The sequence below is a fragment of the Chelonoidis abingdonii genome, chromosome 7 (assembly GCF_003597395.2).
Source record: "Chelonoidis abingdonii isolate Lonesome George chromosome 7, CheloAbing_2.0, whole genome shotgun sequence".
Taxonomy (NCBI): Eukaryota; Metazoa; Chordata; order Testudines; family Testudinidae; genus Chelonoidis; species Chelonoidis abingdonii.
This window is the reverse complement of record NC_133775.1, coordinates 59,227,056-59,243,487: the sequence shown is the minus strand read 5'-3', so window position 1 is coordinate 59,243,487 and position 16,432 is coordinate 59,227,056. Positions and strand designations below refer to the sequence as shown.

General features: G+C 45.8%; 1 protein-coding gene across 5 annotated transcripts in view; it reads left to right on the top strand.

Annotated features, from left to right (window-relative positions):
- Window positions 1-15,126, top strand: part of RASAL2 (RAS protein activator like 2) — a 229,188-nt gene extending 214,062 nt beyond the window's left edge. For 3 of the 5 annotated variants that reach the window (XM_032804786.2, XM_032804785.2, XM_075067912.1), the window contains 4 exons: window positions 4,237-4,371; window positions 6,504-6,706; window positions 7,279-7,366; window positions 13,939-15,126. In XM_032804786.2, the coding sequence (XP_032660677.1) occupies window positions 4,237-4,371; window positions 6,504-6,706; window positions 7,279-7,366; window positions 13,939-14,103 (591 nt within the window). In that variant the 3' untranslated portion in view covers window positions 14,104-15,126. Of the gene's footprint in view, window positions 1-4,236; window positions 4,372-6,503; window positions 6,707-7,278; window positions 7,367-11,876; window positions 12,056-13,938 lie in introns of those variants that run through there. The other 2 variants (XM_075067913.1, XM_075067911.1) reach the window with 2 other exon arrangements.
- Window positions 15,127-16,432: the final 1,306 nt, after the last annotated feature.

Here is a 16,432-nt window from a genome sequence, read left to right as displayed (position 1 = left end):
CCGTTGGGTCTGCGGGGTGTGCCTGCTGAGGGAGCGCATTATAATGCGGTTGTCCTTAAGGCTTTGGAGCCTAGGGTCTGTTTTATCAGAGAAAAGACCCTGCCCCTCAAATGGAAGGTCTTGAATCGTGTATTGCAGTTCGGGAGGTAAGCCGGAAACCTGCAACCACGAAATTCTCCTCATTGTGACCCCTGACGCAACGGTCCTAGCCGCCAAATCTGCGGCGTCAAGGGAGGCCTGTAAGGAGGTCCGGGAGATCTTTTTCCCCTCCTCAAGAAGGCTCTGGAACTCAGGGCGGGAGTCCAGCGGGACCAGCTCTGTGAATTTGCCCATGGACTGCCAGGTATTAAAGTTGTATCTACTGAGCAGCGCTTGCTGGTTAGCGACACGCAACTGTAGACCCCCTGCAGAGTAGATCCATGCGCTTAGCCTCCCGCGATTTTGGGGCGGGGGCTGGCTGGCCATGGCGCTCCCTCTCGTTCACAGACTGCACAACCAGAGAGCATGGAGGAGGATGGGTGTAAAGGTATTCGTACCCTTTAGAGGGTACCATATACTTCCTCTCCACACCTCTGGCCGTTGGAGGGATGGACGTCGGAGATTGCCAGATCGAGTCCGCTTTAGCCTGTATCGAGCGGATAAAAGGCAGGGCTACACGCATCGGGGCATCCGAAGACAGAATGTCCACGACAGGGTCCTCCACCTCAGGAACCTCCTCCACCTGGAGGTTGATGCTCAACACGACATGGCGGAGCAGGTCCTGGTGGGCTCGAAGGTCGATGGGGGGCGGGCCTGAAGTTGAAGTACCTGCCACCGCCTCATCCGGCGAGGAGGAGGAGGAGAGACCGGGGACCAAAGGTTCCTCCTATGGTTCTTGTTCCAGAGGGGGGGCCGTTTCTTGAGCGCCCTCGGGGTCCTGGGTCGCGGTTGAAATGTCGTCATCTGCTGGAGGAGGACGACTGACGGTGGCCTCCGGTACCCGATGGACGGCAGCCGCAGATCGCGCACGCAGTGCGTGGGATCGCCTTGGGCTTGGTGGTAGGCCCAAGGCGTCCAGAAGGACCACTGCGACGGCTGTTCCAGTCCCTGGATTTTCAGGAGGAACGGGTATGGTCCACATCCCCATAGAGGCGCTGTCTGGGCGGGACGAACCTGAGGGGTGTCTCGACGGCCAACGGCGGAGCGGATAGTCCGTGAGGCTGGTACGGATGTACGCCGTTGTTGAGAACGGTACCGGGTCGCCGGGGAGACCTGAGTACCGTACCGGTGCGGAGACGGGACGGCGCCTAAGGGATGGACCAGCACGTGCCGGGAGGTCGACCGGGACTGAGAGTAGTACGCGGCCGCGATGGACTCCGTCGAGAGCACGGTGCGGGAGGCAGACCGTCTTGTTGAGTACCGGTCCGGGGAACGGGACCTGGACCTGGACCGTGCCGCGAGTACGACGCGCCGAGAGTGGGATCAGTGCCAGGACTGCGAGCGGCGTCTGGAAGGCGAGTGGCGATGTGAGTGGGAGCGGTGCCGGGACCTCGACCGCGACCGGTGCCTGTCCGTTGCTCCGAGAGACGTTGGTCTGAAGCATAGCCGGCTTCCCGTTGAGGAGGTCCCGCACCGGCGGTGCCGGGGTTGAGGAGAAGGCTCAGTAAGGGCTATCAGTTCCTCGCCGTTTGCGAAGGTCTCCGGCGTAGTGGGAACAGCAAGCTTGACCAGGCATCGCGCCGGGAGCTGTCTTTGCACCGGACTCGACGGCTCTTGCCTGGCCGGAGTCGACGGTGCTGGGATAACGGTGCCGCGGCAGATGGCGTGCCGGCCGGCACGGTTTCCCATGCTCAAACTGCGGTGCGGAACTGCAGCCTCAGGAGCCTTCCGACTTCTTCGCCTTCGGCGAAAGGGAAGCGGTGCCGGGCGACTTCTGTTGCCGGAGACTGTTGGTGCTATGTGGTGTTCTGGTGGGTACCGGCTGCCTCCGGTGCCGACGAAGAACTTCTGCCCGGTGCGGACTGTGGTGCGCTCGGTGCCGGGAGCTGCAGGGGTCAGGGCGCCTCCATCAGGAGCTGCTTTAAACGCGAGTCCCTGCTCCTTTTTTGTCCTTGGCTTAAAGGACTACAAGATACGGCACTTGTCTGTAAGATGGATTCCCCAGCACTTCAGGCAACGATCGATAGGGGTCTCCCAGTTGGCATCGGCGACGGCAGGCCGAGCACTGTTTGAAACTGGGAGAGCCAGGCATGAGCCCGGGTCCCACGGAGGGGTGAGGAGGATTAAACCTCAGCCCTCGAACTATATACAATAACTACACTAACAACTACTAGACTAACTACTAAGATTAACACTAAACTATAACTATAACCACGAACTGAGACAAAGAACGGGTGAAACGCTAGGGAGGTGGAGGTCAGCTAATCCGCACTCCACTGTTCCAACGACCAACACGGGCGGTAAGAAGGAACTGAGGAGCAGCCGGTCGGCAGGGGTATATAATGCGGTGCTGCAAAGGCGCCACGCCAGGGGGCACCTGCCGACCCGCCGGGTGTTGCTAGGGGAAAATTCTTCCGACGAACATGCACGCGGCACGCGCACACCTACTTGGAATGGATATGAGCAAGCACTCGAAGAAGAACTAGCCACTTCACCATACAGTATGATCCCTCACCCTCAGCTCTCCATCAGTGCTGGCTGAGTATGCCTGCTCTGTGGTGTAACTCTAGGCCCATTTCATAGGGAAGAGTTTGAGTGCCAAAATTTCAGCGGAGCTGCCATAGTTATCCATAGCATCTCTGCTCAGGACCAACGACCCTTGGTAATAAGATATAAAATATATTTATAGAGAAGAACAAAATTGCCTTATCCCCAGCAATGTGCTGGTATTGTCCTTAATGCTGCTGCCAAAACAAGGCATCAAATTGCCATGTTAACAGAAAAAGGAAAGCAGGCTGGGAAAGAAACTTTATTTTCAAGTTTCACAAAAGGGAAGCTGGGGAAATAAAGCATTGTTGCTCTCTCAACAGCAATATTTCCCAGAATTTAGAAATTCTGGTCTCTTGCTTCAGGGCATCTGTGCCCATATTCTCCCCTATGGTCCAACAAGGGCACCCATCTTTCCCTCCTGACTGGGGTATCTCCAGGCTGAACAGTTCCCTGCCTTCACTGTTTGGTTCCTAGCAAAGGCAAGCTGACCTGCTTATCTTCACTTCATAGCAGGTTAACAGTGTCACTGCCCCCATGTATAGGTACCGCACAGCTCTTTTGGTGCACGCATATTTCATTCTTAAGATAAAAGCACTACAGAGAAAACACATTAAAGACCATACAAGAACCTACATGATTATTAATAAGCTTGCCTGAAATCACCCCAACCCTGCCATGGGCTCTGGCAGGAGCAGGCCTTAACACCTCACCTAAGGGGTTTTCTTGGAGTTTCAAGGACTGATAATGGTAGGAATTACACTAGCATCTCCCTCCTCCTAGAGGAGTTACATACAGTTCCACAGTAACACGCACACAGTTGCATTTTTAATACAATGAACCACAGACGTGTTAAAGAAAAATTGCATCTCAAGTTAAGCACCTCACTTCTTCAAAGTAACAAACCATTCACAAGCAAGCTACAAATAAATAAAAACTTCCTCGTCTTTTGTGCTGTGAGAGGGGGACTGAGACAGCCTTACCAGGAAGCTAGCTAGCAGAAGGTGAACATGGTCAGGACCCAATCAGTAACAAGATCTTTTTCCATAAAAAGGAAAGTGCATCTGCAAACAAGTAGCATATCAGCAAGCACCAAACAGTCATCTCTTCAAATGTAAGCCCATCTCCTTTCTGAAGTGTCTTGTACTGTCTTTAATCTTCCTTATAAGAGATCTAAACCACAGTACTTCTGGACTCTGGGGTGTGTTGTCTGATTCTGTTGTGTGCATGCCTTCACTCCCCTTTCTTGTCCTTAAGGAGTATGGAATTGTTTTAGGAAAATGACTGATTGAGGGGAAGCTGTGTGCATGGGTTTAATGCAGAGAGGGGTCTTTCTGCATTAAACTTTTCCTGGATGCACTGATGTTAGAGGGGCTGAAGTGTAGTATGTGTCTGGAATATCTCTGGAAGAAAGTAGCGGTGGGGAGCCTTTGATACTGCTGGACTCACGATGGCCTTCTCCCTCCATTTTTCTTCTCTGAGTAACTTTGACTGTAGAGCCAGGCTGTATGTGATTTCTTTGACAAATGCTTACAGTCCTCTCTGCTCCAGGTTCAGTCACCTGTGGACTCAGCCACAATGTCACCAGTGGAAAGGACAGCTGCATGGGTTCTGAATAACGGGCAGTATGAAGAGGAAGAGGTGGATACAGAGCAGCATCAAGATGAAGTCAAGCATGCTGAGAAGGTAATTGCAGTGTGCATTCACCAGCCCAAGCTCTTAGACCTGAGGCTTCCACTGAGCTCCTATCCACGGCAGCAGGCTGAACTGTTCAGAATGATGGCATGCCTTGTTGTGCCAAAATCATGCTTTCAATGCAGCTGTTACTAGCACAGTTTTCCCTTCCAATGTGAAGAAGGATTTTTTGTATTCCCATCCTGTAGAGGCTACCCCACAGCTAGTAAATTGCATTGTTTCTGACCACAGATTTAATACGGTTCATAAGCATGTTGGGACAGTTGCACGCTTTGTTTGAAACCATTGTCAAACACATCTATAGACTAAAACAGCATAGGCATCGGAAGAGCCTTGTAAATACACCTTGCTGTTTACCTCCATATTTTAAGACTGAAAATATCATATTGCCTCTATTTAAATCCATGGTACGCCCACATCTTGAATACTGCGTGCAAATGTGGTCACCCCATCTCAAAAAAGGTATATCGGAATTGGAAAAGGTTCAGAAAAGGCAAACAAAAATGATCAGAGATATGGAACAGCTTCCATATGAGGAGCAATTAATAAGACTGGGACCTTTCAGCTTGGAAAAGAAACAACTAAGGGAGGATATTATTGAGGTCTATAAAATCATGACTTGTGTGGAGAAAGTAAATAAGGAAGTGTTATTTACTCCTCATAACACAAGAACTAGGGGTCACCAAATGAAATTAATAGGCAGCAGGTTTAAAACAAACAAAAGGAAGTATTTTGTCACACAATGCAGAGTCAACCTGCCAGAGGATGTTGTGAAGGCCAAGATTATAACAGCGTTCAAAAAAGAACTAGATTCGTTCATGGAGGTTAGGTCCATCGATGGCTATGAACCAGGGTAGGCAGGGATGGTGTCCCTAGTCTGTTTTGCTAGAAGCTGGGAATGGGCAACAGGGGATGGATCACTTGATGATTACCTGTTCTGTTCACTCCCTCTGGGGCCCCTGATATTGGCTGCTGTCAGAAGACAGGATAGTGAGCTAGATGGACTTTTGGTCTGACCCAGTATGGCCATTCTTGTATAAATCATATAGTTTAAATATATTAGATGCTGTTAGTCTCATTTTCTGTTATTTAAAGTAATGCTGGTACTAGGATATTCTACCAGCTCTGTGTTCTAATGCTTGTGCAAATTTTATGGGTCATGAAAATAAGTCTGGTTATTTGCCAGAGCAAGGGTTAATGTGGGCACATATTATGCAACTAGACCAACAGTAGCCTTCATGTTCTTCCTGTTTTGGGCTTCACCTGATCAGATTGTGTAAGAGTTTGGTGTTGTGTACAAATGTCCACCCTTTTTTCACATCTGTAATTTTCAAATATGATTTGAAGAAATGTGGGTCTCCTGACGTGTCAGTAGTGTAGTGTGTTCCCAGGCGTATAATTGTCATGTCTATTTATAGCAACAATGTGCATTATTTTCCAAATAGGTATGCAGGCATACAGGTGCCACAGTGACAGGAGCCATACAAGTTCCTAGATAAATTTCTTGGTTTGGGGGCAAAAATAAAGTAGAGTTTTAGGAATAATGAAGGACCTGTAAAGGGAGAGTGAAATGTATGGAGGTCAATTCCGTTGTTGGAGGGGGAATTACCAGAGGGAGCAGTCAGGAGAGAGAATGGAACTTCAGCAAAATAAATGCCGCAAAGGCTCTGTTATATAGTGTGTTAATGTGCAAGGCATCTGGACATCTGACTTCAAACCTTGATTTGGTCTTAACGGAAAATGAGTTGTTTGGATCCTAGCCTAATCCATAGTGGAAGTTTGTTCACATCAGAAAACCACCGTACAGATAGGCACTATTAGCACCTCTTAGAGAGCCTATTCGGAGTAGCTAGGGGCTGTACAGTCAGAACTGAGGCAGAACGGCAGGCTGTGTGGTGTAGCGGGGGTGTTGTAGGGCAATATTAGAAAATGTTAGAGTTGAATGGGTAGGATCTTATGTTAGTCCATAGTTATCATAGTGACTGGTTCTAGCCCTTCCTGTCGTTTCCTGCATTTTCTGTGTTATTAAAGAGAAAAATGCACACCTCACCAAAAATATCCGAACTTCTGTATCTAACTAGCCCTTTTGTTTCTAATTCTGTCCCTTCCACTTCTGCCTGCAGTACGAGCAAGAGATAGCAAAGCTGAAGGACCGTCTGAAAGTGTCAAGCCGCCGATTGGAGGAGTATGAGCGGCGCCTTCTGGTGCAGGAGCAGCAAATGCAGAAGCTGCTGATGGAATACAAGACGAGGCTGGAAGATAGTGAGGAACGACTGCGCAGGCAGCAGGAGGAGAAGGACAGTCAGATGAAAAGCATCATTAGCAGGTGAGAGGAGAGTGCCTTTTGAAAAGCTTTGGTGGAAAGCATGGAAGCTCTGTAGAGACTGAAGAAACCCAGTTGATTATCTTATTACTTTGTGACAAGAAGAGCATGATATTTTGCAGGCAGGCAGCTCTTGTCCTCAGTTAAACCCCACAACACTTCAGAAGTGGTCTCATCCCCATTTTACAGATGGAGAAACTGAGACACACAAGTTAAGTGACTTGCACGCAGAGCTGAGGAAAGGATCCAAGACCTTAACTCTCAAGTCTCTGCTTTCTCTACTCATTAGTTAGACCACACTTCTTTGAAAGAGGGAAGGAGCGCCTCTTGAAGTGTGGGCTCCAAACACTGGAATCAGTGGTCCTGACACTGTTCAGAGCTGTTGAATTTTGGCATTGTTCTCTGTGTAAGGACTGAGTTTAGCCAATTAAAGTTGACAGAGGAGCAAATCGACTGCAGAATATTCTTCTTAAAAGGAAGAGAGCCAGTTGTTGGGCTGACTTGTTTGAGCTACAGCTTTGTCTGAAACACTCTAGAATTGCATTAAGATTTCCTGATCCCTTTCAATGTCCCAGGCTAATGGCAGTCGAAGAGGAGCTGAAGAAGGATCATGCTGAGATGCAAGCAGTCATTGATGCAAAGCAGAAAATTATTGATGCACAGGTAAGGAGTTTTGGATCTCCAAGAACAAAGCATTTCTTGTACAGAAACCATAGGCCCCATCCTTGTGTCCCATGCAGCTGCCATGTCGAAATCTATTAGCTAGCTCTCAGCATTATTGTCTCACTCCCAAACCAGCATCAGTCCATGGCATTGAACATACTACTTGCCTCCTTCATGGAGAGAATTCTGCTTTCTCTCAACAAAAACTACAGCATTTAACACAAGTGTGATGCAGTGCATTATGGGGTTCACTGAAGCCTCTAAGAAAGAAGTGAGCACTTGCTGTGTAGCACTGCACAATATTCTGCTAGAATGTTGTGTTTGACTTCAGCTGACTGTCTGTCGTCAGTCTTGGAATAATGCCTACGGTGGCATGAATCTCCAGTGCTTGCCTTGGCTAATACAGGTTAGCTGTGGGAAAGGGAACTAGTGGAAGAGGCACGTAGGTGTAAATAATGCAGTTCTGCTCTTCCAGTGTTGGAGTATTGCTTCAAATCTGTTTGGCTTACCTTCTGTATCAATGCTCACCCCGATAGAAATGAAGCTGATAAACAAAATATACAACCAGTTTGATCTCTGCCTGCTTCATTATGCTTGTGAGACTATTTGTCAAGTGCCCCTCATGCTCAAGAGTGTAGAAATCTCTCCTGCTTTTGTGCTTTTTAATTATTAGTGTCACTTCCTAGTTACAATTTTAAAATATTTAACTTTTTTCCAAAGATGCATGTAACAATAACAGTATCCCAGGTGGTTTCAGAAAGTCATCTCACCATGCAGGCAGGAAGTGCCAGAACCACTGAGCTGCACTTGGAATTTCTCTCCCTCGACATATGTGGAGTTATATATTAATCTAGCCAAAGATGCTATTGGTATATTAGAGCAGAAGTGTGAGCAAGCAGGAAAGGATACGTATTAGCCATTTGTTTCCATTATGGATAACCAACAGAAATGAGATCTGTGAAACGTATGAGCTCTGAATGTGTCACTAGGGAAAATATACAATGGAAAGAGATCTCAAAGACTTTGTGGTAGCAAAAACATATTCTTCAGGAGGTTCTATTTTGGAATCTGGGAAAGTTTTAGCCTCTGAGGAGGAACACCTGTGTGTGCTGTCCCCCAGCATGTTTTCCTGTAGCTACTCCTGCAGTGATGCTAGACTTGAAAACTAGAGGATTTGGACCTATGCCGTCTAATATGAACAAAATCACTTGAGTACGGTATCTTGGCCCTTGCATTATGTTCAGCTCAAAAATATTTAGACTTCTAGGCTAAGAATATAATCCTGCTGGAATTACACCATACCTGCTTCCCATCCACCCTGCAGGATGTTCTAACTGAGGATGCCAGAATAGGTCATCCTCTTGTGATATAACTTAAGTGAACAGGAGAATGAAAGGCTTTCTGTGTTCACTGACACTCAAAACCTACGGTGAGAGAGCTGAATACAGGGGGCTTATATTTCATTTTTGACTCCTGGGAAGAAAGCAGAATAGCAGACCCTTCATGCAGATAGACTGATGTTGCTTTTGAGGTAAGCAGATGATGGGGAGGGGACATGAATGAAACAAGCCAATTTTCATACTTGGGTACAGTCTCAGAGTCTCATTGTCCCAAACTGATGGAGCTCAGGCAGAGCTGTACGGAAAGCAACAACCTATTAGACTTCGGAGAGGAAGGTGGATACCTCTTCTCTGACCATGCCCACGCCAACTCTCTAACAGAGGGGCCTGGGCATCCTCCTCTGAGGGGGCCATTCATCTGCTGTCTCCAACCTAAAGTAAAGGGATGTGATCAGTGGCATACAGAGGGGTATAAAAGGCTTCTATAGGTGGCCCTTGAAGACGATGGTTGTAACGGGTTTGATCACAGAACCCCCCTTGGGATTGTCACCTGATGTGCTGAGACTACCTCTGAGCCCGTTTTCTCTGCCAGTTTGGGCCTCCAGAACCCTACCTTGTTGAGCCAGACACACCAATCTGCTCCAACACAGACCCAGGGTCTGACCCACACCCCCAAAGCTGCAGAGTTAACTGAAAATGGCTTAGCAAGTGCTCCTGTCTTTTAGTACTCAGACACCCAGCTCCCAGTGGGATCCAAACCCTCCCAAAAATCAGTTTTACTCTGTATAAAGCTTATACATGGTAAACTCATAAATTGTCTGCCCTCTATAACACTGATAGAGATATGCACAGCTGTTTGCTCCTCCAATTACTAATTACTTACTCTGGGTTCAATAATGAACAAAAGTGATTTTATTAAGTATAAAAAGTAGAATTTAAGTGGTTCTAAGTAATAGACAGAACAAAGTAAGTTACCAAGCAAAATAAAATAAAACACGCAAGTCTAAGCCCGATACATTAAGAAACTGAATACAGGTAAAACTCACCCCCAGAGATGTTCCAATAAGCTTCTTTCACAGACTAGTCTCCTTCTTAGTCTGGGTCCAGCAACCACTCACACCCCTGTGGTTACTGTCCTTTGTTCCAGTTTCTTTCAGGCATCTCTTTGGCGTGGAGAGGCTATCTCTTGAGCCAGCTGAAGATAAAATGGTGGGGTTTCCAGGGCCTTTTATATTCTTTCTCTTGTGGGTGGAAACCCCTTTGATCTCCTGTGCAAAGTCACAGCAATAGGATGGAGTTTGTAGCCATCTGGGCAAGTCACATGTCCATGAATGATTCAGCTTTTTGCAGGCCACCGCCATTGTTTACATGTTAGTTTGAATGTTCCCAGGAAAGCTCAGATGTGGACTGGCGTCTCCCAAAGTCCATTGTCAGTTAAGTGTTGCTTGATTGGGCACGTACTGAGAATAGTCCTTTCTCAAGTAGCTGACCAAATGCTTCACTGAGGCTACTTAGAATCAAACACATTGAGATACAAGTACTTAGCCAATATTCATAACTTCAAATACAAAAATGCTACACATACAGAGAGCATAATCATAACCAGCGAACTACAACCTTTCCATAGACACCCCACTTGACCTCCTCTGTATAATACCTGGTGCAACCATAGGACCCTGATTGCAACAGTGATCTGTATGGTCACAGTTCATGTCAATCATGTCACAGTGGTGAATCCCATCTGGACTGTGAACTTGCTTTCAGGGGTTGGCCAGCTGTACTGAGGGAGTACAAGCGCTGAGATGGGGGCATGGAGGAGCACTGTAACAGATACAGAGAAATTGATGGGCGGGGTCATGCAGCCAATAATCAGCCTAGAATGATCATGTTTGAGCAGAGAGGAACTTCCCCTCCCCTTTTTTTTTTAACCAGTCTGTGCCAATAGCCTCTCCTCCTCTGTGCGATCCTGTGACTGTTCCAGGAGCAACACGATGGGGATGTTGCATGCCAGACGTCTGGTCCCTCAGTGTCAGTATGCAGAAGGGAGGTATGTTAGTTAACCCCTCCATGCTGAAGGGGTGCAGTGCCCCGACATGACGGCTAGATGTTTGTGGCATGATCACCAGCAGTGTACATTGCTTGAAGGGATCAGCCATGTGAGACAGAATTCTGTACACATCCCGTACAGTAACTCTGATGTTTCAATGGCTAGGAAAAGTAACCTTTTTAAAATGGAGAGAGAAGTTTTCCCTTTTAGTCAAATATCTTTCTCCCAGTCCAGTGCCCTCACCCCCTCCATATGGGAAACTTCGGGTTGATTTCTGGACCTCACCTCTCACTCACCAAACAGCAAAAGCTGTAGGTGAGTGCCCAGAAAAAAGCCCAAAGCGGGTTTGGAAAGGCGAGTGCATCAGTGAACCAATAGAAACACAATACCAGTAGTCCAGTCCTGCAGCTGGATAGAGTTCCATGGCCATGATGCAAGACCTTTTGTGGGTCCTTGAGCAGAAAAGGGATGTTGGCAGGGAACTCAACAGCTGGTTGCAGTGGACACAACTGTCTGAAGAACCAGATTTCTTCTACTGTTAGTTGATCTGCTTCAAAGTACACTTAGAAGGAAGGTTGTTCTCAGACCATGATTCGTTGGCCAGTGGGGTTTAAGACACCAGGATAGAGAGATAGGGAGCTCATTCTCTTTAGAGATACTTGGAACAGAACTGGATCCTGGTTTCTCATTTTAAAAATGAAAATGGATGCTAGGACATAGCAGTGAAGGACGTTGGCTTCTTGTCTCTTTCTTCACCACAGAATGCTTCGCAGGAATTGCCTCTTGTCTTGTGTTCAGGGTGTGGCATCCATTATTAAGCTATGCACAACAGTCTTATTGTTAAACTGACTATGTACATTACTCACAACTTTACTGCACAATGTTTGTAGGTGTTGTGAATCCAGAGGTCCGCTCTGTGCTTCCCAGATTGAGAAGAGAGGTCTGGGTGATGGTAACTTCCCCAGAGAATAGCAGAGCTGCAAAGTGACACAACAAATCCTGCATTGTGGCAGGGGGTTAGACTAGATGACCCTTGCGGTCCCTTCTAACTCTGTGATTCTGTGATTCTATGAAATAGCCCAATTGCTCTTGCAAGTGACATCTCCACTGTGTTAAATTACAGGTCATAAATGGGGATGAGATAATGCAAACAGGCAAGTAAACCCAATCAGTTCCCTAGCTGAGCAGTACCCAGCCCTAGCCTGGTGCACTGACCTCCTACACATTCCAGCTCCTACCACTCCCTGCACCTAATTCATGTGCATTAGGAACGTGTTTGGTTAGATTGCATTTTCCTTTGAGTGAGGCGGTATCAGCAGGGTGCATCTCCTTTAGCTCACCAAGCTCATGCCTTCAAGATTAACATTCTGGTTAAAGCTTTTCAGTTGTTCTATCCACGTTTGGTCTGAGTTTGCAATTACCTCATGTACTGAGCATGCTCAATCAGTGCCAGAAAACACCCCAGCCTTCCATTTTTAATTCTTTGTAAGGTCACATTTTTTTAATAGAAAGTTCTCTTTTGAAAATGAAGGTTGAGTCGGGGGAGGGAGGGACTTCAACTTGCAGAGGAAACAGATCTCTGCTAAGTCAGGTATTTTTCTTTCTTCCTTTAAACCTGTCTGCTCACTCTGGTGTGGGAGGGAAGGCTGATGCTTTACCTCTCAGATCTTGCCCCTTCTTTTTTCCCCTTTCTGGACCAGGAGCAGTGAAATGATAGGACAATGAGTGGTCATGGCCTGATCTTGCTATTGATCTCTACTGACCCTGTTATCTACATCAGCTCTGTTATATACACACAGCTCCGTCTGCAAAGGGCAGTCAAACAAGCAGCACCTAAACTCTGTTTTGTTTTGGGTCCCCCCCTTTATTCACTTGGGGAAACCTTTTGGGAAGAACAAACATTCTCCCTGATTGCACAGGTACCATACAGCTGACATGCTGGGATATGAACCTCATGGGGCTGCTGTAAAACTTACGTCTCCTGAGCAACATGTCTGAAATATCCCTTAATGTTTGTGCCTTCCGTATATCATTTTTCCTTCCCTTTGTTTCTCAGTGGGTTGGGGCTGGACTGGGCAGAGACTGCATGCAGCTTTTTTAAAAATAAGAATATAAAATAAGTCAATTGGCTGGTAGCACAGAGAGCATGTTTACCTGCTGCAGTGTCCATTGCTGCTTTGTGTGGTTGCATTTTTTTTAAAAGCAAGACAAAAATTGCAAGCTTCCTTGTACATCAGTCTCCTTGGTTTGAATCCCCCTTCTCAGTGTCCCACCTCAAATAGCACAGTTGATTTATTTTTTTATGTATTTAGTGCATTCCACTACCCTTTAGTTTCTAAATACTTTATTGCTTGAAGTGGAGGCTCACACTTTCTGTGCCAGAAGAATTAAAACCAGAACAAGAGAACCTTTGATTTTGTAGAGTCCTGGAGCAACTCTGAGCTGGAATGAGTCTAGGAACAGTGTGTTTTGTTTGTTGTGTTTGTTGATGTCATCTCTCCCTCCACCCACACTTCCCTTTTACCCCTCCCCGCCTCCACCAAATAACCCCTTAGTTTTAGCTTTTGGCTGCTTTTCTCCTGTGTTGCTGTTGCACCCTCACCGTTGCTGGTGACTGCAGGCTGCCATTATCTGCTGTTTTAATTTCAAACATACTGTGGCTTTATACTGCGCACTCTCCATGCAGTCTTTAGAGACATACATACCACCTGCACTTTTCTTTGCAAAATGAAACCTCTCACCCTTTGTTTTGCTGCTGCCTGTTTCTGTTTTCCAAATTTTCCAATAAGAGAGAAAATTCTAAATCCAGGAAGGCTTTTGCACCTTCATCTGCCTTCTGAAAGGGCCGTAGGGTCAAAAACCTGAAATACGTAACCCCCCTGGCTGGATTAGTTAACTAAATATAGCAATGACTTATTGGCAGCTTCCGTCATGTAAAGAAACCAGGGAGACCAAACTGGGGTGTGCAGAGCCTATGGCAAACTGGAGCCATAGTACCTCCAAAAAACAGAAAGAGGCAGAGACATCCCCATTCCACAGGGAAAGATGGTAAGGATGTATCTGCCTAGAAAGCATCTGAAGACTTGATCACAGCGCAGGCAATGGAAGTTCCTGGCAAAGAAAGGGTTTAAGGCAGTGCTGTACTGGATGGAGTGGCTTTGATTTATTGTGTGTCTGTGTTTCAGGAGAAGCGGATCGTGTCTCTGGACTCAGCCAACACTCGGCTGATGAGTGCTCTGACACAGGTGAAGGAGCGCTACAGCATGCAGGTCCGCAATGGCATCTCCCCCACCAACCCCACCAAGCTTTCCATCACGGAGAATGGTGAATTCAAAAACAGCAGCTGCTAACAGGTTAGATGCTGCTGACCATCTTCCCAGGGGCAGGACGGAAGGAAGCAGACTCAAGAAAGCCAAACACTGACTCCATACAGGTTTACAGAATGCTGCTAAAAGAAAAACTCTGGAGTGGGGAAATAGAGCCCACCATTCAGACCAGGATAATAAGGGCAAGGGCTCTCCATATTGCTGTGTGTATGTATATATATATATATAGGGAGCCTGTTGTGGGCCATGTACAGAAAATGCCACTGTAATATACCAAAAGGAAGTCAACCATGTAGATTTTTTTTTAATTATTGCTATTTTTATTATCATTTTTTCCTCTTGTTCAAAGCACTGCAGTCCTTGAAGAGGAAGAAGAGGAAGAGAGAGGTGTGTGTGTGTGTGCACATGTCCGGTGTGGGTGAGGGCGTGAGCGAGAGAGACAGAAGCAGTTGGTTACTTAGAAGCTGTACATATCAGGGTGATTGATATAAGCACATGAAGTGAAGTGAAATATTAGTTAAATGAATGATAAAAGGGACTCGTCTGCCAATTTTAACCTTCTCTTCCCCAGTTCTTTAACTGAATACGAACTCCACATCCAATCTTCACGCAGGCTTCTGTATCTGCTATTGCCAAGATATACGCAAAAGGCTATTCCAGTCTCTCTGAGCATACTGGGTAGGAACTCTTTGGAGCAGTAAGCTCATCCCTTGTGGTCTGCCCAAAGCCAGGCTTTTTACCTAACGGACAACGGGAATTTGCAGTTTTAAAGGTGGGATATTTTTACCCCAGTTATAGTAAGATTTGATTTTTTCCTTTTTAGAGTTTACAGAACTGTAAATACCTGTTTTTTTTACCTTCAGTCCAATTCCCAGTGTGCACACAGTCCATTGTCTCAATGCAATAGCTATCCAAATCTGTTCTCCACTCTCCATTGGAAATAATCAGGTTAGTACTCTAAGGAAAGGGCTAACCAAAGGGCATCCAGGCTCTGAGCAATAGATCAATGAACGTAAAATAAAACTTTCCTAGTTTGTTTATTTTTAACTTTGTCTTGTTCAGTTTCACTTTCACCATTTCTCCCATTGGGTTATCAGATATCACAACATCCAGAGATGCTTTCTCCAGACTGTGCATGATTTTTTAACATCTCCACCCCACCTAAATTAAATTTGCCTTTCTATTAATGTTTTTTGAGTTCTGTACGTATCCGGTTTTTTGCCTAGGTGAGTTTACAGCTGAACCTCAATGTCCCTCATAATGTTGCACTTGCTTCCCACAGGAGTAAACTTTTGCAGGATGTACATGAACACTCATCCTAAAATTAAAAATGACAGGAATTACACAGTATTGCCAACTCTTATGGTTTTACTAGAGGTCTTGGAATACTTAGTGTGTTGTTTTTTTTAAAGCCCCAGCTTCTGGAGTCAAATGATTGTGAGAATCTCCACTTCCAATTTGTAAAAAGGTACGTTTTTAGCTCTTGTTATTGCAGAGAAAAGCATGAACGTGTGAATCCTAAAAACTTAACACAAAGTAAGTAAAAAGGACCCCAAACTAGACAAATTCAAATTAGAAATTAGGTACAAATTTCCAACAGTGAGGGTGATGAACTATTGGAACAAGCTACCAAGGGAAGTGGTGGATTGTCCATCTCTTCATGTCTTTAAATCAAGATTGGATACCACTTTGGAAGATTTGTGTTAGTCAGACACCAGTTATTGGGCTCAATCCAGGAGTAACTGAGTGAAATTTGAGGGCCTGTGTTATGCAGGAGGTCTGACTAAGTGATCTGATGGTCTGTTCTGGCCTTAAGCACTATGAATCTATGAAAACTTACTATTTTAAAAACCTTGGGATTTCTAAGCCAATCTCATGACTTTTGGGGGCCTGATTTGAATTCTCTGACTGCTCGAGGTTGGCGAGGTTGGCAATGTTGACAATGACCTTAATTCAGAGTCGTTTGTCCAGGTTTGTTTGCTGTTTAGAAATGAATTAGCCTAACTCTTTAGGCTGATTCTGTTTCTTTGTTGTAAAGCACAATATGTTAACTGTGCGAGTTAAGTTACTTTCATTAAACACACACACATATATATGTACATATATAACTATGCACAAAAACAGAGAGACCATATCTTCTATACTGTAAGACACACAAAGTAAAAGTGTATGAATCTCTCTTAGTAAGACCTTGGTAGTTACTTCCATTGAGAGGTAGAAAACTTACCTGAAGTGAGGTAAGAATTTATTTTTTATGTTCTTTCAGCTCAAAGCTGCTTCCTCTGCCTACTTCTCAAACATGATAGGTACTAAAGAGCAAGGAAAGGTCCTGCTTAATGTTCTTTAAGCAGCA